Source organism: Loxodonta africana, chromosome 20, assembly GCF_030014295.1.
Source record: "Loxodonta africana isolate mLoxAfr1 chromosome 20, mLoxAfr1.hap2, whole genome shotgun sequence".
Lineage (NCBI taxonomy): Eukaryota > Metazoa > Chordata > Mammalia > Proboscidea > Elephantidae > Loxodonta > Loxodonta africana.
The window spans coordinates 24,792,204-24,813,287 of NC_087361.1; the positions used below are offsets into that span (position 1 = coordinate 24,792,204).

Below are 21,084 nucleotides of genomic sequence, written 5' to 3' on the forward strand. Positions count from 1 at the left end.
ACTTGTGGTTTCAGTTACGATAAATCGATGCAAGCATTTTTTGGTCTTGCTCCTCTCCAGTTCTCGGGGAAAGTCTGTAGGAGGAATTACAGAGGGGATTTCATTTTACTCTTCCCCACTTCCTTTTTCCTTTATCCTTTGTGTCTTTCTTCAAAGGTTCGTTATATCTGCTTTTGAAATTCAGGTCACTGGATTAGTAAAGCATTGCCTAAATTCCATACTGTGCCTCCTGGTTCCCTGCAGCTCTCGTCCAAAAGGTTATCTATCACATCGACATTCAAACTTTGAGCAAAATAAATTGTTATGATGAAAAACTACCTAGATCTGTGATTTATATTTTATATGTGCCCACCAGTTCAGTTTTAAAAAGGCTGGTTTAGATTTGTAACTCCATATCCTGAGGCTTAAAGTAGTTGCCAGTTTACCTTCTAGCTGTGCATTTTGACGTGCCCAAGTCTACGGAAGTGGATGTGGCTAAGGGAAAAGGCTGGAGACTCTGTTCATAGAAGAGTTTGTGGTTTTGGAGTGAAACAACGTTCTGAGAGGCCAGGCAGGCTATGGTGGGTTGCTGGCTGGGCTTGGGAAAACAAAGGCTCTGTAAAACACCTGGGCACAGAACTACATGTCACCTGGAGTGTTTGCCTCAGGTGTGCAGGTGCCGGGCTTCTACAAAAACAACGTAAATAATGGTTTACCGGAATGTCAGGTTCAGTAGGTTTCACGTTTCTACCCCATGTTTGGATCTGAATTTGAATCCATTTTGACAGGTCCAGGCAGTTTTCACCTCATCGTTTCTGACAGTAATACTGCATGGAAATTTTAAGTGAATTCTAAATGTATTTCCAGAAAGCATCTCTATACCCAGAAAAATCGCTCTCTGCTAATAAATTATCACACTGTTCCAAGTAGGTGTCTCAATGCCCTTATTTTAGTGTGCAAGGGTTGGAAGGAGAAGAAGGTAATTGTAACTCAAGTGTCATACATTTCATCTGTGGTTTGATTGAACAATGAATCTTGTTATTCATGATGACTTTAAAAATAATTACAGTCCAACATTTAAGTACTAGGTGTAAGTCACCAAACTGACCAAAAAAAGAAAACTGTAAGATGGAAGAAAAAAGCTAATGTAGCTAATGTACAAAAAGTACTTGGAAACCAATGAGGAAATGATTTTTCTGAAAAAAAACCCAAATTTGCCAAAGATAAAACGTATTTACAGATGAACAAATGCCACAATCACAAAAAATATGTTCAGCTTCACTATTCCTGAAAGAAATGATAATTGAAATAATTGCTGTTGTTGTTGTTAGGTGCCATTGAGTCACTTCTGACTCATAGTGACCCTGTATACTACAGAACGAAAACCTGTCCGATCCTGTGCCGTCCTCACAATCGTTGCTATGTTTGAGCCCGTTGTTACAGCCACTGTGTCAGTCCATCTCGCTGAGGGTCTTCCTCTTTTACCCTGGCCCTCTGCTTTGCCAAGCATGATGTCCTTCTGCAGGGACTGGTCCTTCCTGATAACAGGTCCAAAGTACATGAGACTAAGTCTCACCATCCTCACGTCTAAGGAGCATTCTGGCTGTACTTCTTCCAAGACAGATTTGTTCATTCTTGTGGCAGTCCGTGGTATGTTCAATATTCTTTGCAAACACCACAGTTCAAAAGCATCAGTTCTTCTTTGGTCTTCCTTGTTCACTCTCCAGCTTTCACATGCATATGAGGTGACTGAAAATACCACAGCTTGGGTCAGGAACACCTGAGTCCTCAAAGTGGCATCTTTACTTTTTAACATTTTAAAGTTAATTAGATATATTGAAGCAATTAGATATACTTTTAATATATAATAATCATAGCAATAAAAACTATGAATATTTGTATTGGTACAAACTTTCTTGGTGCATTTAGCCAAGCAATTAAATATGCATATGCGCATATACTTTGGTTCAGCATTATATCTCCAGGAATTTAGCTTTTATTACTATCCACACAAGAAACAAATTTGTGCGTGTGTGTGTCTGAATGATGTGCATCTATAGAGAATTGGATAACTTAGGGTATACGGTAGAATGAATATTGTGCGTCCATCCAAAGGAATAATGTCTGTCTACACACACTGAAATGTAATGGTTTTTCAAGATAGTATTGCTGTGAAATAAGAACATTGCAGCACACTATAGTGATATGAGCAGGTACAGAAGTATACTCAGTAAAGACTGTGGTTGTCTGGTGACGGGATAGTTGTGGAACGTTTACTTTTTCAGTTTTATCTAACATGATTTTAACCAAGTAACCTATGATGTTTTGACAGATGTTTTAAAATAGAATGAAGGGGGAAAGTCACTGCTTAGTGGATACCAAGCTTCTGTTAAGGATGATGGAAAACTTGGAAATGGATAATGGTGATGTTTGAACAACATGGTAAACACAGTTAATGTCACTGAATTGTACACGTGAAAAGAATGTTCAGATGGCAAATACTGTGTTACGGATATACTTACAATTTAAGAAAATGAAGTTTCCATGATGATGAAATAGAATCTACCTTGATAGTCACCCGACCTGAATCTAACAGCTCCCAGACTGGATAACACTTTGTTGCTCCTAATGTTTCTCTAAGTTAGAGTTAAGGGGATACCCCCGAAGAGATCTGATTAAGAAATCCTTCACTAGTATAAGAGCTGATTGCCTCTGGGCTCAGACAAACAAATGCAGCTGTGTGATTGTTAACAATGATAATTTCGTAAAGTAGGAGAAGATCCCATGACTGTCTCTTGCATCTCTTTGTTTACGATCATTTATCAATATGTCAGTGTTAGTTGGTACGTCACTGGTGAAGGTTGAGTATAACATTCAACACCAAGTTGCCCGTATCTAGGTATGTAAGTAAATACGACGTATTTATTAAAGCAGGAGTGCGGCAGAGAATTCAGATTTTTTAGATTTAGGAATAAGCTACCAGTTTCTTACGGTCTAATAGCAAGCACTGTGATTCCAAATTGTTTTCAGAATCTTAATATTTATGAAAAGTTTGTATTGATTCACTTAAACACTGTCTTTACTCTTAAACCCATTGCTGTCGAGTTGATTCTGACTCATAGTGACCATGTAGGGCGGAGTAGAACTGCCTTATAGGGTTTGCAAGGAACAGTTGGTGAATTCAAACTGTCGACCTTTTTGGTTAGCAGCGGAGCTCTTAACCACTGTACCACCAGGGCTCTTCTTAGGTCATGAAATACTCTACCCACACTTTCAAATATTATGTTCCTATTTATCTTCTGTTTTTATCAATAGCATATTCTGTTTTTATGGCTCCCATATTACCTTTTTTATCTCCAGCAGTAAAATTAATCAGAAATATATTCAACTTACTTAGAGAACTACGAAGGGTCAATGGTGTTGTCAAGTTATCACGCTTCCACAGAATCAGAATGTGCTTTTCTTGTGGCTATGACTCTTGACAATCATACCACTTGCCCTTGAGTAGATTCCAATTCATGGAGACCCCATGTGTGTCACAGTAGAACTGTACTACATTTTTAGGGTTTTCAATGGCTGATTTTTTTCAAATGTAGATCACCAGGCCTCTCTTCCAAGGTGTCGGTAGGTGGACTCAAACCTACAACCTTTCAGTTAGCAGCCGAGCACATTAACTGTTTGCACCACCCAGGTCTGAAAATCAAACACTTCCCAAAACTCAGGTGTACAGGAATGTAACTTTTTCCGTAACCCAATTCGCTATTTATCATTTCTACCTACTGGCAGAAAACTTAACCTCATCCGTTCTGGTTCAGTTTAATGATATCTCCAATGTTCCCAAATTAAAACAAAGTTCCATTCATAGTTGAAACCTCTTCTCAGATTCCTTCCTTACCCTGGGATTGCTTCTTTCTCTGCAATGTTTCTTGTACCCTAGAGTGTTACTCACATCATACAATTTGTTAAATATGTGGTTGCTGTATTTCTTACCTTTTCTGTTTTGGTCTTGTCTTTCATTCCCATCCTGGCCCTTGTTTCTAAATACAGCCACTTACTCCCAATCTGTTTCTCAGTGCGTTCTCTGTACAGTACACCCCCTCCCCAGCAATGACAACCAAAGGCCTGGAGGCACTAACCGGGCCTACTTCAGTTAAGCTTCTTCCAGTTTGGGTCCCTCTAAGATGCTCACCTGGTATGATCCATACCATTTCTTCTTCTGTGGGTACCCTCATCATAGCTATTGGACAGACATAATGGCATTCTTACAGAACTCTCTCTGACCTAATTTCTCTATCCTTCTAAGGGGTGCATGGGACCTTTCGGATTTTTTTATAAGACATGCCAAAACCCTTTGCCATCAGATAGATTCCAACTCATAGCAACCCTACAGGGCAGAGTAGAACTGTCCCATAGTGTTTCCAAGGCTGCAAATCTTTACGGAAGCAGACTGCCACGTCTTTCTCCCGTGGAGTGGCTGGTGGGTTTGAACTACCAACCTTCTGGTTAGCGACCAGGCACTTAACGACTGCACCACCAGAGCTCGTTTGACTAGGAAGGGGAAATTCTCCAGGCTTTTCATGCTTGCATATACTCTGTTGTCATCTCTACTTGCTTATTACCATAGCCATTTGGCAAGGAGTGAATCCATGAAGATGCTGTCTCCCAAAATCTTAGCTAGAAAATTGGAACATGAGTTGTAATTTTTTTTTTTTCATAGTAAGGCTCAAATTTTAAAGGAAAATCATATTATGATCTTCTTCTTTACCAAAACCAAAACCCCTCTCCTGCTTCTAACTAACCTAAATTCATTTTCTGTGTTCAGATGACCTTTGCTCCCTTTCTGGAATATCATCATTTTCCTCTTCTCTTCTCCACTCTTCTCTTCTCTTCTCCTCTCTTCTCTTCTCTTCTCTTCTCTTCTCTTCTCTTCTCTTCTCTTCTCTTCTCTTCTCTTCTCTTCTCTTCTCTTCTCTTCTTTCTCTTCTCTTCTCTTCTCTTCTCTTCTCTTCTCTTCTCTTCTCTTCTCTTCTCTTCTCTTCTCTTCTCTTCTCTTCTCTTCTCTTCTTTCTTTTGGCAGTTGAGTGGTAGTGGTGTTGGAGGAAATGAAGTGGGGAACTAGACAGATGGGCTTGCATCTCCTTTCAGGCTTTTCTCCTATCGGAATCCCAGACTCTGAAACTCTGAAGCCAATAATTTGATGTCTTTGTTCTCCTGTCATTTCTGACACGACCTCATGAGCCAGATGGCCACACTGTCTTATGTTCACACTGGGGAAAGGGGGGAGGCTTAGATTAATGATACCTATTGAAAAATGTTAATATGGCATATCCTTTTACACAACTGAAGTGGTCTTCATCAGAAGTATAGCAAACTATTGTGTAATTGTTTACTGCATCATTGAGAAAAACATTGTAACTGCATTGTTTAAAAAATCAGTAAGAGCTATATTGTTAATCTTAGTATCAACTCAGGTAAACCAGGCTGTTTGTAGACAGTGTAAAAACGAATATGTAAAATCTAGTACATTTTCCTTGAATTAATTTTGATGAGAAGATTTTGACTTGGGGAGTTGTGCAATTGTAGGCTAGTATCACAATATATAGGAGCCGTGGTGATGCAATGGTTCTGCTGTCAACCAAAAGGTCGGCAGTTCTAACCCACCAGTCATTCCATGAGAGAAAGATGTGGCAGTCTGCTTCCGTAAATATTTCAGCCCTGAAACCCCTACGGGGTAGTTCTACTCTGTCCCATAGGGTCACTATGAGTCAGAATTGACTTGGTGTCAATGAGTTTGGGTTTATTGTTTGTTTGTTTACCACAATATTTAGCCAATATAGTCCATATACAAAGCAGTATATATGTGTGGTTAAGACCACTGACAGACATTGGACCACATCATTTTAAATACTAGCTCTGCCACCTAATAGTTGCATAGTTTCTCTTAGTCTTAATTTTCTCAGCTGTTAAAAGGAGATTTTTATGGTACCTAAACCATAGCCCTGATGACACACAGTGGTTAAAGTGCTGGACTGCTAACCAAAAGGTTGACTGTTGGAAATTTCCATGGGAGAAAGATGTGGCAATCTGCTTCTATAAAGATTTACAGCCTTGGAAGCCCTGTGGGGTTGCTATGAGTCTGTATTGATTTGATGGCAGTGGGTTTTAGTGGGTAAACCATAGCAAAAGAATCCTAGTGGTATAGTGGTTAAAGTACTCAGCCACTAACTGATAGGTCAGTGGTTCAAAACCACCAGCCACTCTTCAGGAGAAAGATGTGGCAGTCTGTTTCTGTAAAGATTACACCCTTGGAAATCCTATGAGGTGGTTCTACTCTGTCCTATAGTGTTGTTATAAGTTGGTATTGACTTCACAGCAGCAGGGTTTTTTTTTTTTTTTTTTTGGATTTAAACCATAGCTATTAATCAAAATATTTCATGTAAAGCACTTAGCACAGTATCTGTAGCATTGAAGCCCTAGGAAAATGTTAGTTAACATTTTTGTTTATTTTCCTTTTTACTTAAAATATCACAGACAAAGTAATAAAACTAGAATGGAATCACTAATAAAAAGAAGTTAAATGTGGATGATTTTGGACAGCTTATAAGGGAATTTTAGGACAAGTTATGAATTAATTTTGTGTAGTGGAGGCAAAAAAGCCTGAATATGAGGAAAACTTGTAGCCCATTGGATTCTGTGTTCTGGTAAGCAAATTTTGGAAAATCCTCACACCACATAACTGTCATGGATTACCAGTTTTACCCCACCCCTGTCTCTCGCTGGGGAAAACTAAATATACTGGCTGAGTTTTAAATATATTATGCCACCTTCACCCTCACCAGTTGTCCAACTAGAAAAATCATATCTCTGATTTTCTTTTGCAGCTTATTAGGTGGAGTCTTTTTTTGTGTGGTTGTTTGTGGTATTTTTTTTTTTTTTTCGTATGTGTGATTTACTTATGTTTGTTTTAAAGTTACAGGTATGAATGCCTGGTCATTAAAGCAACGGTCTGATACATGTCCCACCACCACCGAGTAGCCCAACCCCAGGGATCACATTAGATATTTAATGAATTTCAGGCCCTAGATGAATTAATTTTTCAGATTTGTGCTAGAGTGATAAAGAAGGAGAAAATTGAAGAGAGGCAGTTAAAATGAGAGAATGATTTCTGTTATTCTGGTCAGAAAATTGGGGGCAATCTTCAGCAATGCAGTACTTATCCACGGAAAGAGGCTAACGTGATTTGGAAGGAGCGTTATGTCTTTGCAAGGCCAACTAGGGGATTGCCTTTATGTAACCAGCAATCGAGTGGTAGTGATGTTGGAAGAAATCGAAGTAAGGAACTGGATTGATGGGCTTGCATCTCGTAAGAGGGGAAAAAAGGCACTCAAACCACTTGATGATTACAACAGTATTCATGACTTGCAGTGCTGACAATCTATAGATTGATGCAGTCTTCAAGTGTGGAAATACTGAGTCATACAGAAGATGAGACATTTTGATAATGAAAAAAATATTTATACAGTCAGCAGATTGTCAGTGAAGGTGGTTTAGATTATAAGAGTTACCCAGCAGAGACTATGTCAGGTTGCAAATTATTCCAACCACAAAATTATTCGAAAATGAATAAAGCAAGCTTAGATTGAATTGATATGCCCCAGATCCTTTTATTTCTTCTTCCTCCTCCTTCTCTTCTTTTAAAATGGGAAAGAAAAATCATTGACTCTGTATCTAAACATAATACCGGTACACTTGGGGGAAAGAAATGGAACCAGTCTTTTGACGTTCAAGACATGCTGCTGTTTTCCAGTACACAAATGCTAAAGTAGGAAGATAATGACTTGCAGTTCTATAAGGTGCTTCTTTATCTCCTTTTGTTTCCTCTCCCTCACTTTGTTAGCATTATAGACCGTCTTAATGTCTCCTGCCAACAGCTAATTGTATCTGTTCTTGTAATCACACCCATTGTTTTATAAAATCTGCTAACTAGTTAAGGGACAAGAAATGTAATCACTGCAGCTGTTTTGGTAACAATTAAAATTCAAAACCGTACTTGCTTGTTTAACTCTTCAACTTCCTACTTACAGTCCAGACTTAAAACAGTTTTAGATCCAGGGTCAGGAAGACAGCCTGAGGTCATAGCAACTACACAATAGCAACCACATTGCCCTTCTATTCACTTCTTTAAAAGGCTTTGCTTTTGTGTTTTGGTATTTTGTCCTAAACAACAGAAGAATCAACTGTTACTCTGAGTAACTGTTACTCTGAGTCCTCACTCTTTCAAACAATCATGCTTCAGATACAAAAACAATAAAAAGGAAACAAAAGAAAGTGATGCCAGGTGGGCGTAAATTCAATGTACTATGCTAATTGCACAAATCAGAAATTAGTCAATTGGCTGTATTAGATCAGAGTCACAATTTTCTATGTTTCCTCTTTAATAAACTTCTACCTCGTCATTTTAGCATTGAGTTAAAATTAAGTCATGTTTAAATTATTTCCTTTTTGTTTGTTTTTTAAAACTTAACTGTAACTTTTATTTCCTTGCTATGCAATATGGATTTTTGTAAACCATCTTAAATACTTTCTGGAAGAAGATGAGATAAAAATTAGTAATTAACTTAATAAATGGTACATACATTTTCACTATTAGCTATGAATCAATGGTATCTATTTTACTTATGATATTAAACTGAGTTTTTAAGGATGTTAAGTTACTGACTGTAATTGATTGCATTTATGGAATAAAATAACCAAAGGATTTATTTAGCGCTTTAGTCCCAAACGATCATGTTGATGGTTGCTAAGAGTATTGATTGAAGTACTGCCTAAATGCCCCAAAGATTAGGTATGTATGTCTTTTTTCCCCCAATGTTAGCTCCTTTTGAAATTAGAAATTAAAAAGAAAAAAAAACCTCATTTGATTTTATTTCATTTCATTTACTATTCAACTATACTCCAAGAAAGTAAAAACCATAACAAAGCCTTTGACCTATATAAAGTGTTGGCAGGATCCAGTACTGCTCTAGTCTAGAGCTTTAGTCACACATTGCATCAGCTAGCTTTTTGGAAGTTATGAGTTCAAACACAGAATTTTCTTAGAGACCACGTAGTCATTACATGGTATCTCACAGTTGCCTGGATTGTCGTTTTTGGTTTCTGTATTCAATGCATTGCAGGTTAGACCCATTTTTGAGTGATACATATATCAATGGTTTTTGTTTTTCCCCCGTCACCTTTTCTAGGTCTACAACATCAAGACAAGAGCAAAGAATCGCCGTGGTACTGAAACACACAGTATTAGCAAGTCAGTTTGCTGCATGAATCCAAGGGCCACTGGGAAAAGATGCTGCCGGGATTTGCCATTCTGCAATGGGACAAAATAGACATGGAAGGAGAAGAGGAAGTGTTAGCCAGTTGACTTTTGTTTTGAGCCTTTTCTTGAGAAAGCAGAGTGCGTCCTAGAAATTGAAGAAAAGCAGTTTTGTGTTTGTTTTTTTCCCCCTCATCTGAGCCTTTACCAACTGTGTAACTCTCTGTTTGTTTTTTTTAACTACATGGTTTAATTTTTTGTTTCATTTTGATTTTGTTTTTCTTTTGGAACCAACCACCTTGTCAGGAAAAAAAAAAAATTAACCACAAATGAAAATGCTAATTCTTTCAGGAATAAATTTCATAGTTTTGTGTGCATCTATTTTTGTAGAAATACAGAAAGTTTGATTTAGCATTGATAGGTTACTTTCAAGGGATTTTTTTTTTTAATATTGTAAAAATTGTTAAGTTCTGTTTAAAGAACTTGCTTTTTCAGAGAAGCACTGGCAAAATGTTTAAAATACTGATTGTCAAGATGTCTGTGATATGCTCTGTCCATGCTTTCTAGGTTACCTCAAGTGTTTGATATTTTCTCCTTTTTACAAAGTAGCACCATTGCCAAGCCAATGCAGTATTGTTTTTACATTAAATCTCAGTGAATGTTTAATTCCATGCCAGCTCACTTAACTTTGAGTTGTATGTATAGCTTTAAAAGGAAGTTTTTTAATGACTGCACTAAAGTAAGGAAATTTTATTACTTTAATTTCTCCCAAAGAGTACTTGGAAGTTGACTAAGAAGAAAGTTTGCATAAACTTTCAGTCAGAAGGAGAGTTTGCCTAGAATAAAATTCTTTCTAGTCCATCCAACTTTGATAAATAGAACCAGAATTTATAAGTAACTACTGGAAGAAATTTATTTAACCTTGCTACCTGTGAGTGCCAGTGACTTATTTTTCTTGTTTCTAATTAGTTATTCATGACAGTTTTAGAAGTCATTATTTTAAGTGGATTTTTTTTTTTCCTTGGAGAGAGAATTTGAAGGGATAATATCTGGCAAGGTACTCAACATGTCACAAAGCCTTTATCAATGGCTGTTTCTGGTAATATCACCCAGCATTATAAACTGAAAAAAGTGATATATCTTATATGTAATATTTTAAACATAGGGTTTTACAATTATTTACTTTTGGGTTTATATCTGGTTTGGGATTTATATCTGGATTTAGTTCTATTTAAGAAAAAAAATTAACGCAAAATGAGGTTTAAATTGGGATTAATGCCACCATTATTGGAAATAGTTAAAACATGGAAAATTTGAAGATTCCACTTGACATAGCCATGAGGATCTCGATAAGGTGACATCTGAATTTTGATTAAGATTCTTAGAAATAGATAAAAATGATGCAAGTAGCAGTTACTGATACTTTAAGAAATTTAATACGAAGCCATTTCTTCTTTCAACTGCTCCTAGAGATGGGCCATGATAAAAAGTTAGTGTTATATAGAAATACTACTTTGATAAAGAAGTTTCTCAAATTTCCCCCAACCTCCCTCCCCAGCCACGTGAAATACCACGTTCAGTGAAATGCCACTTTCCATCTTGAATTGCATATGTTATGTGTATGAAAATTTTAAACATATTAAACAGCACTAGATACTTAGCTAGACAGAGTTTTCACAGGTCATTTACAGACATTCCCCTGGCTATATTTTATTCATTATTTTTCTTTTCTGGTGCATCCTGTGAGTGATAAATCTATACACTCCCTTGTACCCTCATCACTCCATACACTACTTCTTCTTAACCAGACTCTCCTAACACAAAAACACATTTTTATCTAACGTGGGGTTGAAACTTAAGGTATCTCCACTTACTAATGATGTGAATTTAAATTCTTAGGCGTCAGTTTGGTTAAATTATCTACATTTTGATTCATTCGAATATTTACCATACATAATTTTGTCCATAGCTATGGAACAAAGAGCTGAATAAATCTATAAAATTCATTTTCTCCTGGGTCCTCCTAAGTTCCCAAAGACCATTATTCAGAAGTTTCTATGGGATGACTGACCTGGGATTATTTATTTGCCTTCTCTTCCCTTGGAACCTGTTACCTTTTCATTTTCCCCTTAAATCGATGTTTTACTGGAACTTGTTCAAATTATTCAACTGACTTTCCGCAATTAAGAAGAGAAAGTGTTAATTAACTCCTTGCCCTTTTCCTTATTCTTCACTGAAGTGAATTAAAGTGGAGAGACCATACAGAGGGCTTCACCCTGAATTTAGAATCTGCCGTATGACACTTCTCGTTACTGCCAGACAAAGCTTTGGCTCTATGGGCCAAGATAAGTTAGAGACCTGAGTTTTGATGTGCACAGGGAGCTCTCCCCTGGAAGACAAGCCCAGCTATTGTTGGCATGCTACCATCCAAGTAGTAGGTCAAAATCTTAAGTAGAAAGAGGATGAGGGCATTTCTCAATAATTTTATGGCATCCCTTGCTATGACCGTATTACTACCAGAAGTAAGAGGATGAGTTGTAATTTAACATACTATTCTGACTTCATTTACGTTCAAATTTTATCACTTTGGGGAATTAGTTTTCTCAGATCAAAATGATGCTGTTGAACTTAAAGGCTTTCAAGCTGCCATTTTGAGAGCTACCACCTCCCTCCGTGATTTCAGTTAGAATCCTTCCACCGTTGACTATCTTGCAAATTAGACTTTATTCAAGCTTTCTTAAAAACTTGTGAACTAGACACTAGAAAATCGTCTCTTTTATTCTCAATGTAATGTATTCTTCCAACATTAAACCATCACTAGTAAAGAAACAACATTAGGTTGGCAGGTTAAGATCCTAACAGATTGTTTGGCCCTCATTGTTTATTAGTAAAGAGCCTCAAAGAATAAAAAAAGAAAACAACAAACCCATAACCACCTCCTCCTACCTTCTCTTTTCCTTTTCTCCTTTCTCCTTCTTGTTAAAATGATTTTCTTTATTATTTTAAGCACACATGGCAAGGATTACTCTAAAATTTACAAATTGAGAACTAGTAGATTGTAAATAGTTGAGGAATTCATTTTTTTATAACAAACTTTTTATTAAAAACACCAGTTATACTCACAGGCACAAAATAAGTTCTTGAGGAACTGGTTATTATACAGATCGTATGTACCCATTCCTGTTCTAAGATCTGCAGACTTATGACAATCTAGCTTCTGGGTTTGCGATCTGGTTTAACGTGAGATGTGTAATTTAAAGTGGCAATTAGAAACTATTTCAAGAAACTGCACATCCCTTTGTTATTTGATAATTCAGACAATGGAGCAATGGCATTAAGTGGTGAGAAAGGAAAGTATGTTAGAGCCCTGTCTGGGGGATGACTAGAGAAGCAGAATAGATTGATGGAAAAGGGCATTAGCCTGGACATGAGGCCATTCTCTGAATTCTGGCTTAGCTACGGTTAGACATATGTTTTCGGGTTTCATTTTTCTCATCAGTAAAATGGGATAATACTATCTCATTGACAGACTGTGTGTGTGTGTATCTCGCTCATAGTAGGTACTCAGTAAATGACAGCTACCACAAATGTCTATCCATTGAGTGAGTAGATCATAAAATTGAGTTCCCAAATGTTCCTTCTTTTCCTTCTCCATACCCATTTCTGTAACAATCAAATATATATATATATAAAACTTTGTACTTCTCCAGAAGAAATGTTGAAAGAAAATCTTTGTCTCCTGCTAGGTGTGGGTGATAAAATATCAATTTCTTAATTAACTCTGATTTGTTTAGTGTGTCATTTATGAAGTAAAATAAATTTACTACTTTGTGGTATATAAGTCCAACTCTGAGTTTTCTTACATATCCCAAAACTTTACTCATCTAGGACCTTATGAATTGTTTTCTTCAAAATTAAGGCAAGAGTTTTGTTCAATCTCCAACATTCATATTTTTCAGTTATATTTTGGGCTTCTTTGGCCCCTGAAATGAACACATTCCCTTTGAAGTTATCAAACTTTTTTAGTTGCCTGGAAGGAATAGTTGCAAAATATGGATGGAAAAAAATCCTCCACATGAAAAGGGGGGAAAAATACCCAACCCTTTACAATCTCAGTCAGCAGATTTAACTCCATTTCAGAAAAAAAGAAACAATTTTATTGGAAGCAGATGTTGACACCATGTCAGTTATTGAAGGTGGAAAGAGTTCACGCAAACCAGGGCAGATACAAAGGGGTATTGATGGCAGTGAGAAATCCTGTGATCGATCACCTTCACAGCCAACAGAAACACAGCAGAGACGAGTCCACTGAAATGTTGTACAGGACCCTAAAAACGTAAGATTCTTTTCCTCCCTCCAGGGTCAATGACACAGCTTTCACAAATATAAGGGCTGGCTTGAGAGTGAAATCAGAAATTTATTTTCTAAAAATATGGCTCAAGAACTTTTTAAAACTATCATTAAAGCATCAGAACTATTATTAAGGTGTTTTTTGAAAACTTAAGCTGAAGTTTTAGGCAAATAAACCTGTGGAAGACGAATCTATAAACCATACAAAAGAGGGTTAGTTTGGGTTGAGTGGGGCATGGGTGGAGCTTTTAAGGAAATATCCATTTTGATAGCTTCAAAATGCCAGTTACCTTGGTAACTTGGTCATGGAGATTGGCCACAGAGCTGACTTTTAGAATTTTTCAGTAGCTTTTTTCATTTTAGTGCTCTCTGGAAATTTTACCCTATACACTTTTTTACCCTATAGAAATAATCTTTATTGTTAAAATATCTTGATTTTAAAATGGCTCTTATTGTCTGTTGTGCCTTTTTGCTTGTTTCAAAATGTTTCTGTTGTTTTAAATAATTGATGAAACAAGAGTTTTCTTGAAATTGTACTCAAATTAACTTGATCCAGTAAATTTACCTGAATCTCCTTTATAAGTTCCAAGAAACGTTAATAGATTTCAGCGTAACTTACAAATTCCATTGTGTGAGTAATTAATGAATCCTTCTAGAAAAGAGCAAAAGAAAAAACAAATTTTTTTTTTTTTCCTAGAAAAGAGCAGGTCACCCTCAATTAGTTTCCTTTTTAACAATGTCTCATTACTTAATTTCAACCTAAGAATAACTCTTTTAGGATACAGGATTCTTTAATTAATATTTTTGGTGTATGCATATGATGTGAACTTTTATAATTTCTCTTTATACTAATAGAGATGTACATTTTTTCTATGCTGTGGTTAGGACAAAAGTTAATGATTATTTACACATTCAATTTAATTTCTTAGGCTATTTACAATCTTGAATATTATATCTGATTTAAAAATACTATTCCATACATTTTTCAGGATATACAATATAGGGAAGTATTTTCATTTCATTTATTTGTATAATTTTTAAGTGCGTATATTGCAAGGGAAGATATGCATTAGATTTGTTTTCATCATGTAAATCTAGGTAAAGTGAAATACTTTTATGAAAAAGGAATTACACAGTATGGTGAACTCTATATTTTTCACTTGATTAAGCAAACTTAAAAGTAATAATAGGAATATCTTGCATCATTCATTGAAATGCAATGAAATTCAAGATTTTTCAGTTTTGTAAACAATTTTATGCTAGCTTAATTTTACCTGCCTAGAAAAAGAAATTTTAACTATGAGGTCATTTCTGAATTGACAAAAATATATAATTCACAAAACTTCTGGTTTTATAAAATCATATCCTTTTCTGTTATTTTGTTGGATGGTGGTGGGGAGACATTTTCTCATTTCTATTCACTCTTCCAATCTGGGTCCCATAACTCTGTGTTGATGATATAAGGTGATAGAAGACGTTGTAGTAAAAACAGATGTCATTGTCTTCAATCTGTTCAATAAATAATTTAATGTGAATTTAATGTTTACATTTTGATGTAGCATTTTGGTTTGGTCTGCATTTGTCGACAACTGAAGCTCTCTTGTTTCCTTATTATTCAACTAAGGGCTTATAAATATCTTCAGAAATTTATATAAAGTTAATTTCTATAGCCAAGGAAATGTACATGTTGCAGTGAGGAAGAGGATATAAACGTGTTTATAATGGGAGAGCAAATGAAATGGGCAATATTATTTACATACAAGCAAGAGCCTTGAGACATATTTAATAACATTTTTAAGGTCATCAGTTGTCTCTTTAAAGGAAGGTGTATTTTGTAATTTTGTTTAAACATTTGTGGGTACTTTGACTTGCCATAAAAAAAAATTTTTTTTTTTTTTTTTTTTATAAGCACTATGAAAAACAAAACTTGCCCACAATTAATTGATACTGAAGCCGGAGGCACCCAGAAAGGAGAATTCCAAGAACTTAAATTATGAAGGAAGCTAGAGTTTCCCTACATGGGTGTTCTATTTTCTTATTAAAGCAATCTTTAATGGGAAAGTGCAAAAGCCTGGAAATAAGTATTTAAATGAGTTGACCTTCCAGCATCTCAGGTAGAATGACTTGGCACAGGTTCCTTAACTGTCACATTAGACTATACTAGTATATTAGTTTTCTATGGCTGCTGTAAAAAATAATAATAACCACAAACACAATGGCTTAAAACAACACACATTTATTATCTTACAGTTTTGTAGGTCAGACTTCCTGCACAGGTCTCACTGGGCCAAAATCAAAGCAGTGGCTGCATTCCTCCTGGATGCTCTTGGGGAGAATCCATTTCCTTGCTGCTTCCAGCTTCTTGCTTCCCTGGCTCTTGGCCCCCTGCCTTCATCTTCAAAGTCAGCAACAACTGATAGTGTTCTTCTCCGTCGCATTACTCTGACCTCCTCTGCTTCTCTTTTCCACTTTTAAGGACCGCTTGATGCCATGTAAGGTAACATTCATGGGGATTAGGATGTGGACATTTTGGGTTCCCATTTTTCTATTTACCACAGTTAGTACTGGACTTGAGTCATTTTTTATCAGCCTCTTTTCATGTCTTGTCTGGGAGAACTCCAGGCATAATAGTCGCATGGACGTTTGTGTGAGATTCATCTTCATTCACAGAAATAATTGCATTTGGGGAAAAGTTCTATCACTATTTCAAACATTACACGTGGTTATTATGTTGCCTCAGAATCCAAAGGATTATGTGGTATTTATGTAAGACAGGCATTCAGGAGGGTGGAGAGCAAGACATCTGGTGTGGATTCTTCCTAGCTGAAGTGTGTTTTCTCTGGGGACAACCAAATACCATTTAATTGTTTTGCTTCCTTTTTTGGGAACATATGCCCATCCTGTGATGTCCTAAGTCCACAGGCATCTCATCTGACCTGCCTCTGTTCATTTGACTAAATATCTATATATGACCACACTGATGTGGCAAAGTTTTACTTTTGTCCAGATTAAATCATTACATCTGCTATCAGTTAAGGAGTGGGAAAAAAAATGTTACCAAAAGGCAAAAATTGTTCTGATACATTTAATGTGCTCCGTGGGTATCCGTGCGCTGGAATGGTGCTGATCAATAAACGAGCTTCAAGACTCTGTTAGAAACAACACTTAAGCACAACTGTTTTATTTCCATACCAAGTTTGGCTGTGGCTGAATGAAGAACACCAGCATTGATCTTTGCTTTGCACTTGTAGGAGAGACTATTTGCACAGATCCAAATATAGCAACAGAGGATTTAATATCTTGCCAAAATATACAAAATCTGTTCCTCTTTAAGCATGACACTCTATCCTTTCCTTGCGGATCTTGCTAAAAGGAAAATACAGCTTTCAACTACTCCATCCTTTCTGCTGGAAATTCTCTAATCTTTTTCAAATGGGCAACGTGTGGTTTTGCAGGGTTTGATGGTTCCGAAAAAAAAAAAAAAAATGGCTACATGAGAAACCGGTTTCAGTGTTATTTTTTTAAATAAGAAAACACTTTCAAATCAAATATTAAGGTAAATTAGAGTAAGAATAACTAGCAATTTAGAATCAATCACACTTAGGTGATTCCAGGGTTAACCAGGTATCATTGGATGGTGGTATGTGTTTCATTTTGCATTTAACCAAAACTTTAAAAAAAAAAAAAAAAAAGGATTGGCTTCAGCCAGCCAGGTGCTTTATTTACTCCGGACCATGGATACATCACTGGATTTCACCACAGTGTGGTCAGTGGCCACGACTCCTGTGCTCAGCTTATGATATACAGAGAGAATTTGGAAAACAGTTTTGCAAACATCAGCAAGAAAACAGCTTTCCACAGTGACAGCTTTACCCGACATCTCTGTGTGGGATTTTAAAACAAACACAGAACTGTTTGGAAATACTTGGTATATGTAAATCTGCAAAAAAATGCTGAACAGTGCTAACAGCTGTAGGGTGTACTCTCTCGTCCTTGAGCAGAATATTTTGGTGGCAGTAGTGATTATTTTTTCCATCTTTGTCATTTTTCTTTCCCCCTTGTCTCCACCCACTTACCCCTCCACAGTCTCCTTCTTCTATGGCATGTACTTAACACCCTTACCCCTACTTCCAAGCTGCTTCCAAACGATCATTTGGGCAGATTCCCACTGGGAGAGGTGGGTGGTGGCTGGAAGGAATGTTTTTGAGTTACACATTTTTGCAAAGGCTGAGCTTCAGGGAGCTTGCTTGGACTTGCTGTGGCACCAGCCTTGCACACAGCCCAGACACTCTGCAGGCCGGATTCCATTAAGGCTTGTCACTGGAAGGGGAGGGAAAGTCCTGTATGTAGAGAGTGGCCTTCCGGCCACGATGATCCCGAAGAATACGGAGTAATCATTTTAAGCATGCATCATCAGGTTTGGTAACTTCAGGACACTCATCCAGTTATGAAAATAAGCGTATGCCTTTCTGCCCAGAGCCAAAAAAAGGAAGGGAGGACCCAATAAAAGTTAAAATGTAAGCTCCTCCTTACAGAATTTCGACAGATTGGAGGTTTGGGGAGGAGAAAGTGGTAAATATGAAGAAAGAAGCCTCGGATTCTGTGACCAGCTCCACTGGTAATTTGTTGATTATCATTTGGTCCCATATTACCTTAGTTTCCTTATTTGTTAGATTTGTTTTGAAGATCAGATGAAATAAATTTAAAATGTTTTGGGAAAACTAAGAGCACTACACAGATACAAAGATACAGGGGCTAATATTTATTAAATGTCCTTTACATATCAAGGTACCTGGGTGGTGCAAACAGTTTGCTCTCAACTACTCACCTAAAAGTTGGTGGTTCACACTCACGCATGGGAGAAAGGACTGATGAACAACTTCTATGAAGATTACAGCCAAGAAAAGCCTATGGAGTGGCTCTACTCTGTAACATAGGGTTCACCATGAGTTAGAATCAACTCGATGGTAATGGGTTTGGTTTTTGGTTTTATATGCCATGAGCAGTCTATGAATTTATCTCAAACAATTCTCACAAATAGTAATAAAGAGATAGCATTATTTGAAAGGCTGTTAGCACTATATAAAAAAAAAATGAGGATCTGAGTTTCAGCAATGTTACTTAGAAGCTGTGTCCTTGGGCAATTTACTTAACCTCTTTAAATGTCAGTTTGCTCATCTATAAAATGAAGCTATTGAAAGTAACTACCTCATACAGTTGTTACGAGGATTAAATAAAGAACATAAATCATTTAACACTAAGTAAATACTAATGTTTTTATTAATCTTATTTTTTAGTAATTGAGGGAACTAAGGATATCAGCTGTCTCAGGCTGGCTTCTCTAGAAAGCAGAACTAGTAAAGCATATAAATATGTACAGATTTATATCAAGGAAACAGCTCCCATGATTGTAGGGGTTGGAATGTCCCAAGTCCTTGGATCAAAACAGAGGTCTTTCCCAATTCACAGAACCACAGAAGCTGGTGAACCCAAGATCCGCAGGTAGGAGAGCAGAGCTCCCGCTCACAGGCTGTGAAGATCAACGAATCCCAAGATGGACAGATAAGCTGCTAGCTCATGTCCCAAGAACCAGAGGTAAGACAAGAGACAGCTGCTGGATCCAGAACAAGCCAACAACTGTTGCCAGTTGAGCAAGAAGGAAGTAGGCGGTGGAAGGTGGAGACAGAAAGGCTGAGGGGGTGGTGAGCTGCCACAGGCCCCACCCCCACCAGTATCACTTGGCAGATTCCATCACGGGGGTGATCACATACCAAATTTCAACAGGGAAGTGATCACGACACTATACAACTGCCAAGACACTGAGAATCATGGCCCAGTCAAGTTGACACACGATCTTAACGTTCACATCAGCAGATCAGCACTTGCCCAAGGACACTCAGCTACAAAGGACAGAGTCAGGATTTAAACTCAGGTTTAACCCCTTAAAAAAAGTCTCGAAATACCACCCACCCATCAAAGTTGTTGCTATTATCAATTCTGAATGTATTTGCTGCCATTAGATTTCAATAATCTTAGTCAACTAGAAAAGAAGAGGCAAGAGTAGTAACTAAAAATGGCCAGAAAGGAGTGAGCACATTGGGGAGAGGAAGAGTAATGCAGATTTGGTGAGCCAAGTAGAAATATGGCTGACTTTGGGAGTGTAGAATGCTATTTGTATCTTGGGGATACAGAATCAATTCATTCAACTCTTCCTTCTGGTATGAAGGATTATAGTTATTTTCCTTCTCAGTTCAACCTCAAATCTCATTAAAATAGTGAATAATGAATGTGAAGAATTACATAGCTTCTTTGTGTTGACATCTTATTTTTTATCTAAAAATGTCAACGCCTTAATCTCCTTAAGAGACAAGCTCTTGTTTTGTCTGCTAAAAAAAAAAAAATGAATTTTGATTCTGATTATTATCTATATGTAATGAGGTAGCGAATGTTAAGTATCTTCATTTCTCAGACCCTGAGTGTGTGTAGGGGCAAGACTGAAAGCGCTGGAAGAAATCATTTGAAAACACACTTATCCTAACTGGTGAAATGCATCTGCTTACAGCTTCTCTGTCAGAAGGTTGAGAGGCCTTCAAGAAGATTCAGTTTTCATTCTACCCTCTACTAGCCAGTCATTTGACCTGGATAAAGTATCTTTCTCATTAGAAAAAAAAAGAGAGAGAGATGGTAATACCTACAATTTAGAGTAGACATGTGGTTTTAATGAGATAATGTATAAATGCCTGCAGAGGATAGACTTCTTAGGAAACTTAGGGTTTCATGTATCAATTAAAAATAATCACAATTTATTAGGTATCCATAGCTAGGCACTATGCAAAAGTTACCTTAGCAAATCCTCTCACACAACTTCTTCTCCCATCATGGATGAGAAAACTGAGTTGCAGAGATGTTCAATGAATTGCCTTAAGTAGAATAAGGATCGAATGCTCAGTCCATCTAACTTCATTTCTTCTCCACTAGACCAAGCTGCCTCTCAATCTACTAACCAATGAATCTGAGTGGCTGTTTGCTCACATTCATGTAGAAAAATGTACCTAAGGAAAGAATATAAAGACCTTATTCTGGATAAGGGGGTATTTCACTTCTACGCTGCTTATATTGAAACTAGCTGTGCTCCCTGACCTAAACTGGTGGTCACTGAATTACATGGTTGAGGTATCATGATGGGTAACTGGAAAATTAAGCCCAATTTCTGCAACAGAAATCAGATTGTCATAAACTTGAGGAAGAAGGAGATGATTTATCCTCCTTTTTTTCCCTCCAAATCCCATCAAAATAGGGCAAATCTCCCTGCCCCTCAGAACTCAATGTGTATGTGTTTACATACATGTATATAAAACCAAACGTGTTGCCATGAAGTCAATTCTGACTCATAGTGACCCTATAGGACAGAGTAGAACTGCCCCATAGACTTTCCAAGGAGCAGC

At 37.0% G+C, this 21,084-nt stretch overlaps 1 protein-coding gene and 1 pseudogene across 4 annotated transcripts in view; both read left to right on the forward strand.

Moving 5' to 3' along the window:
- VGLL3 (vestigial like family member 3) overlaps positions 1-15,174 on the forward strand; it is a 57,196-nt gene extending 42,022 nt beyond the window's left edge. For all 4 annotated transcript variants that reach the window (XM_003410333.4, XM_064273089.1, XM_064273092.1 and 1 more), the window contains exon 4: positions 9,222-15,174. In XM_003410333.4, coding sequence (XP_003410381.4) covers positions 9,222-9,265 — 44 coding nt within the window. In that variant the 3' untranslated portion in view covers positions 9,266-15,174. The remainder of the gene's footprint in view (positions 1-9,221) is intronic.
- A 1,035-nt stretch (positions 15,175-16,209) lies between these two features.
- LOC104845933 (uncharacterized) lies at positions 16,210-17,071 on the forward strand (annotated as a pseudogene).
- Positions 17,072-21,084: the final 4,013 nt, after the last annotated feature.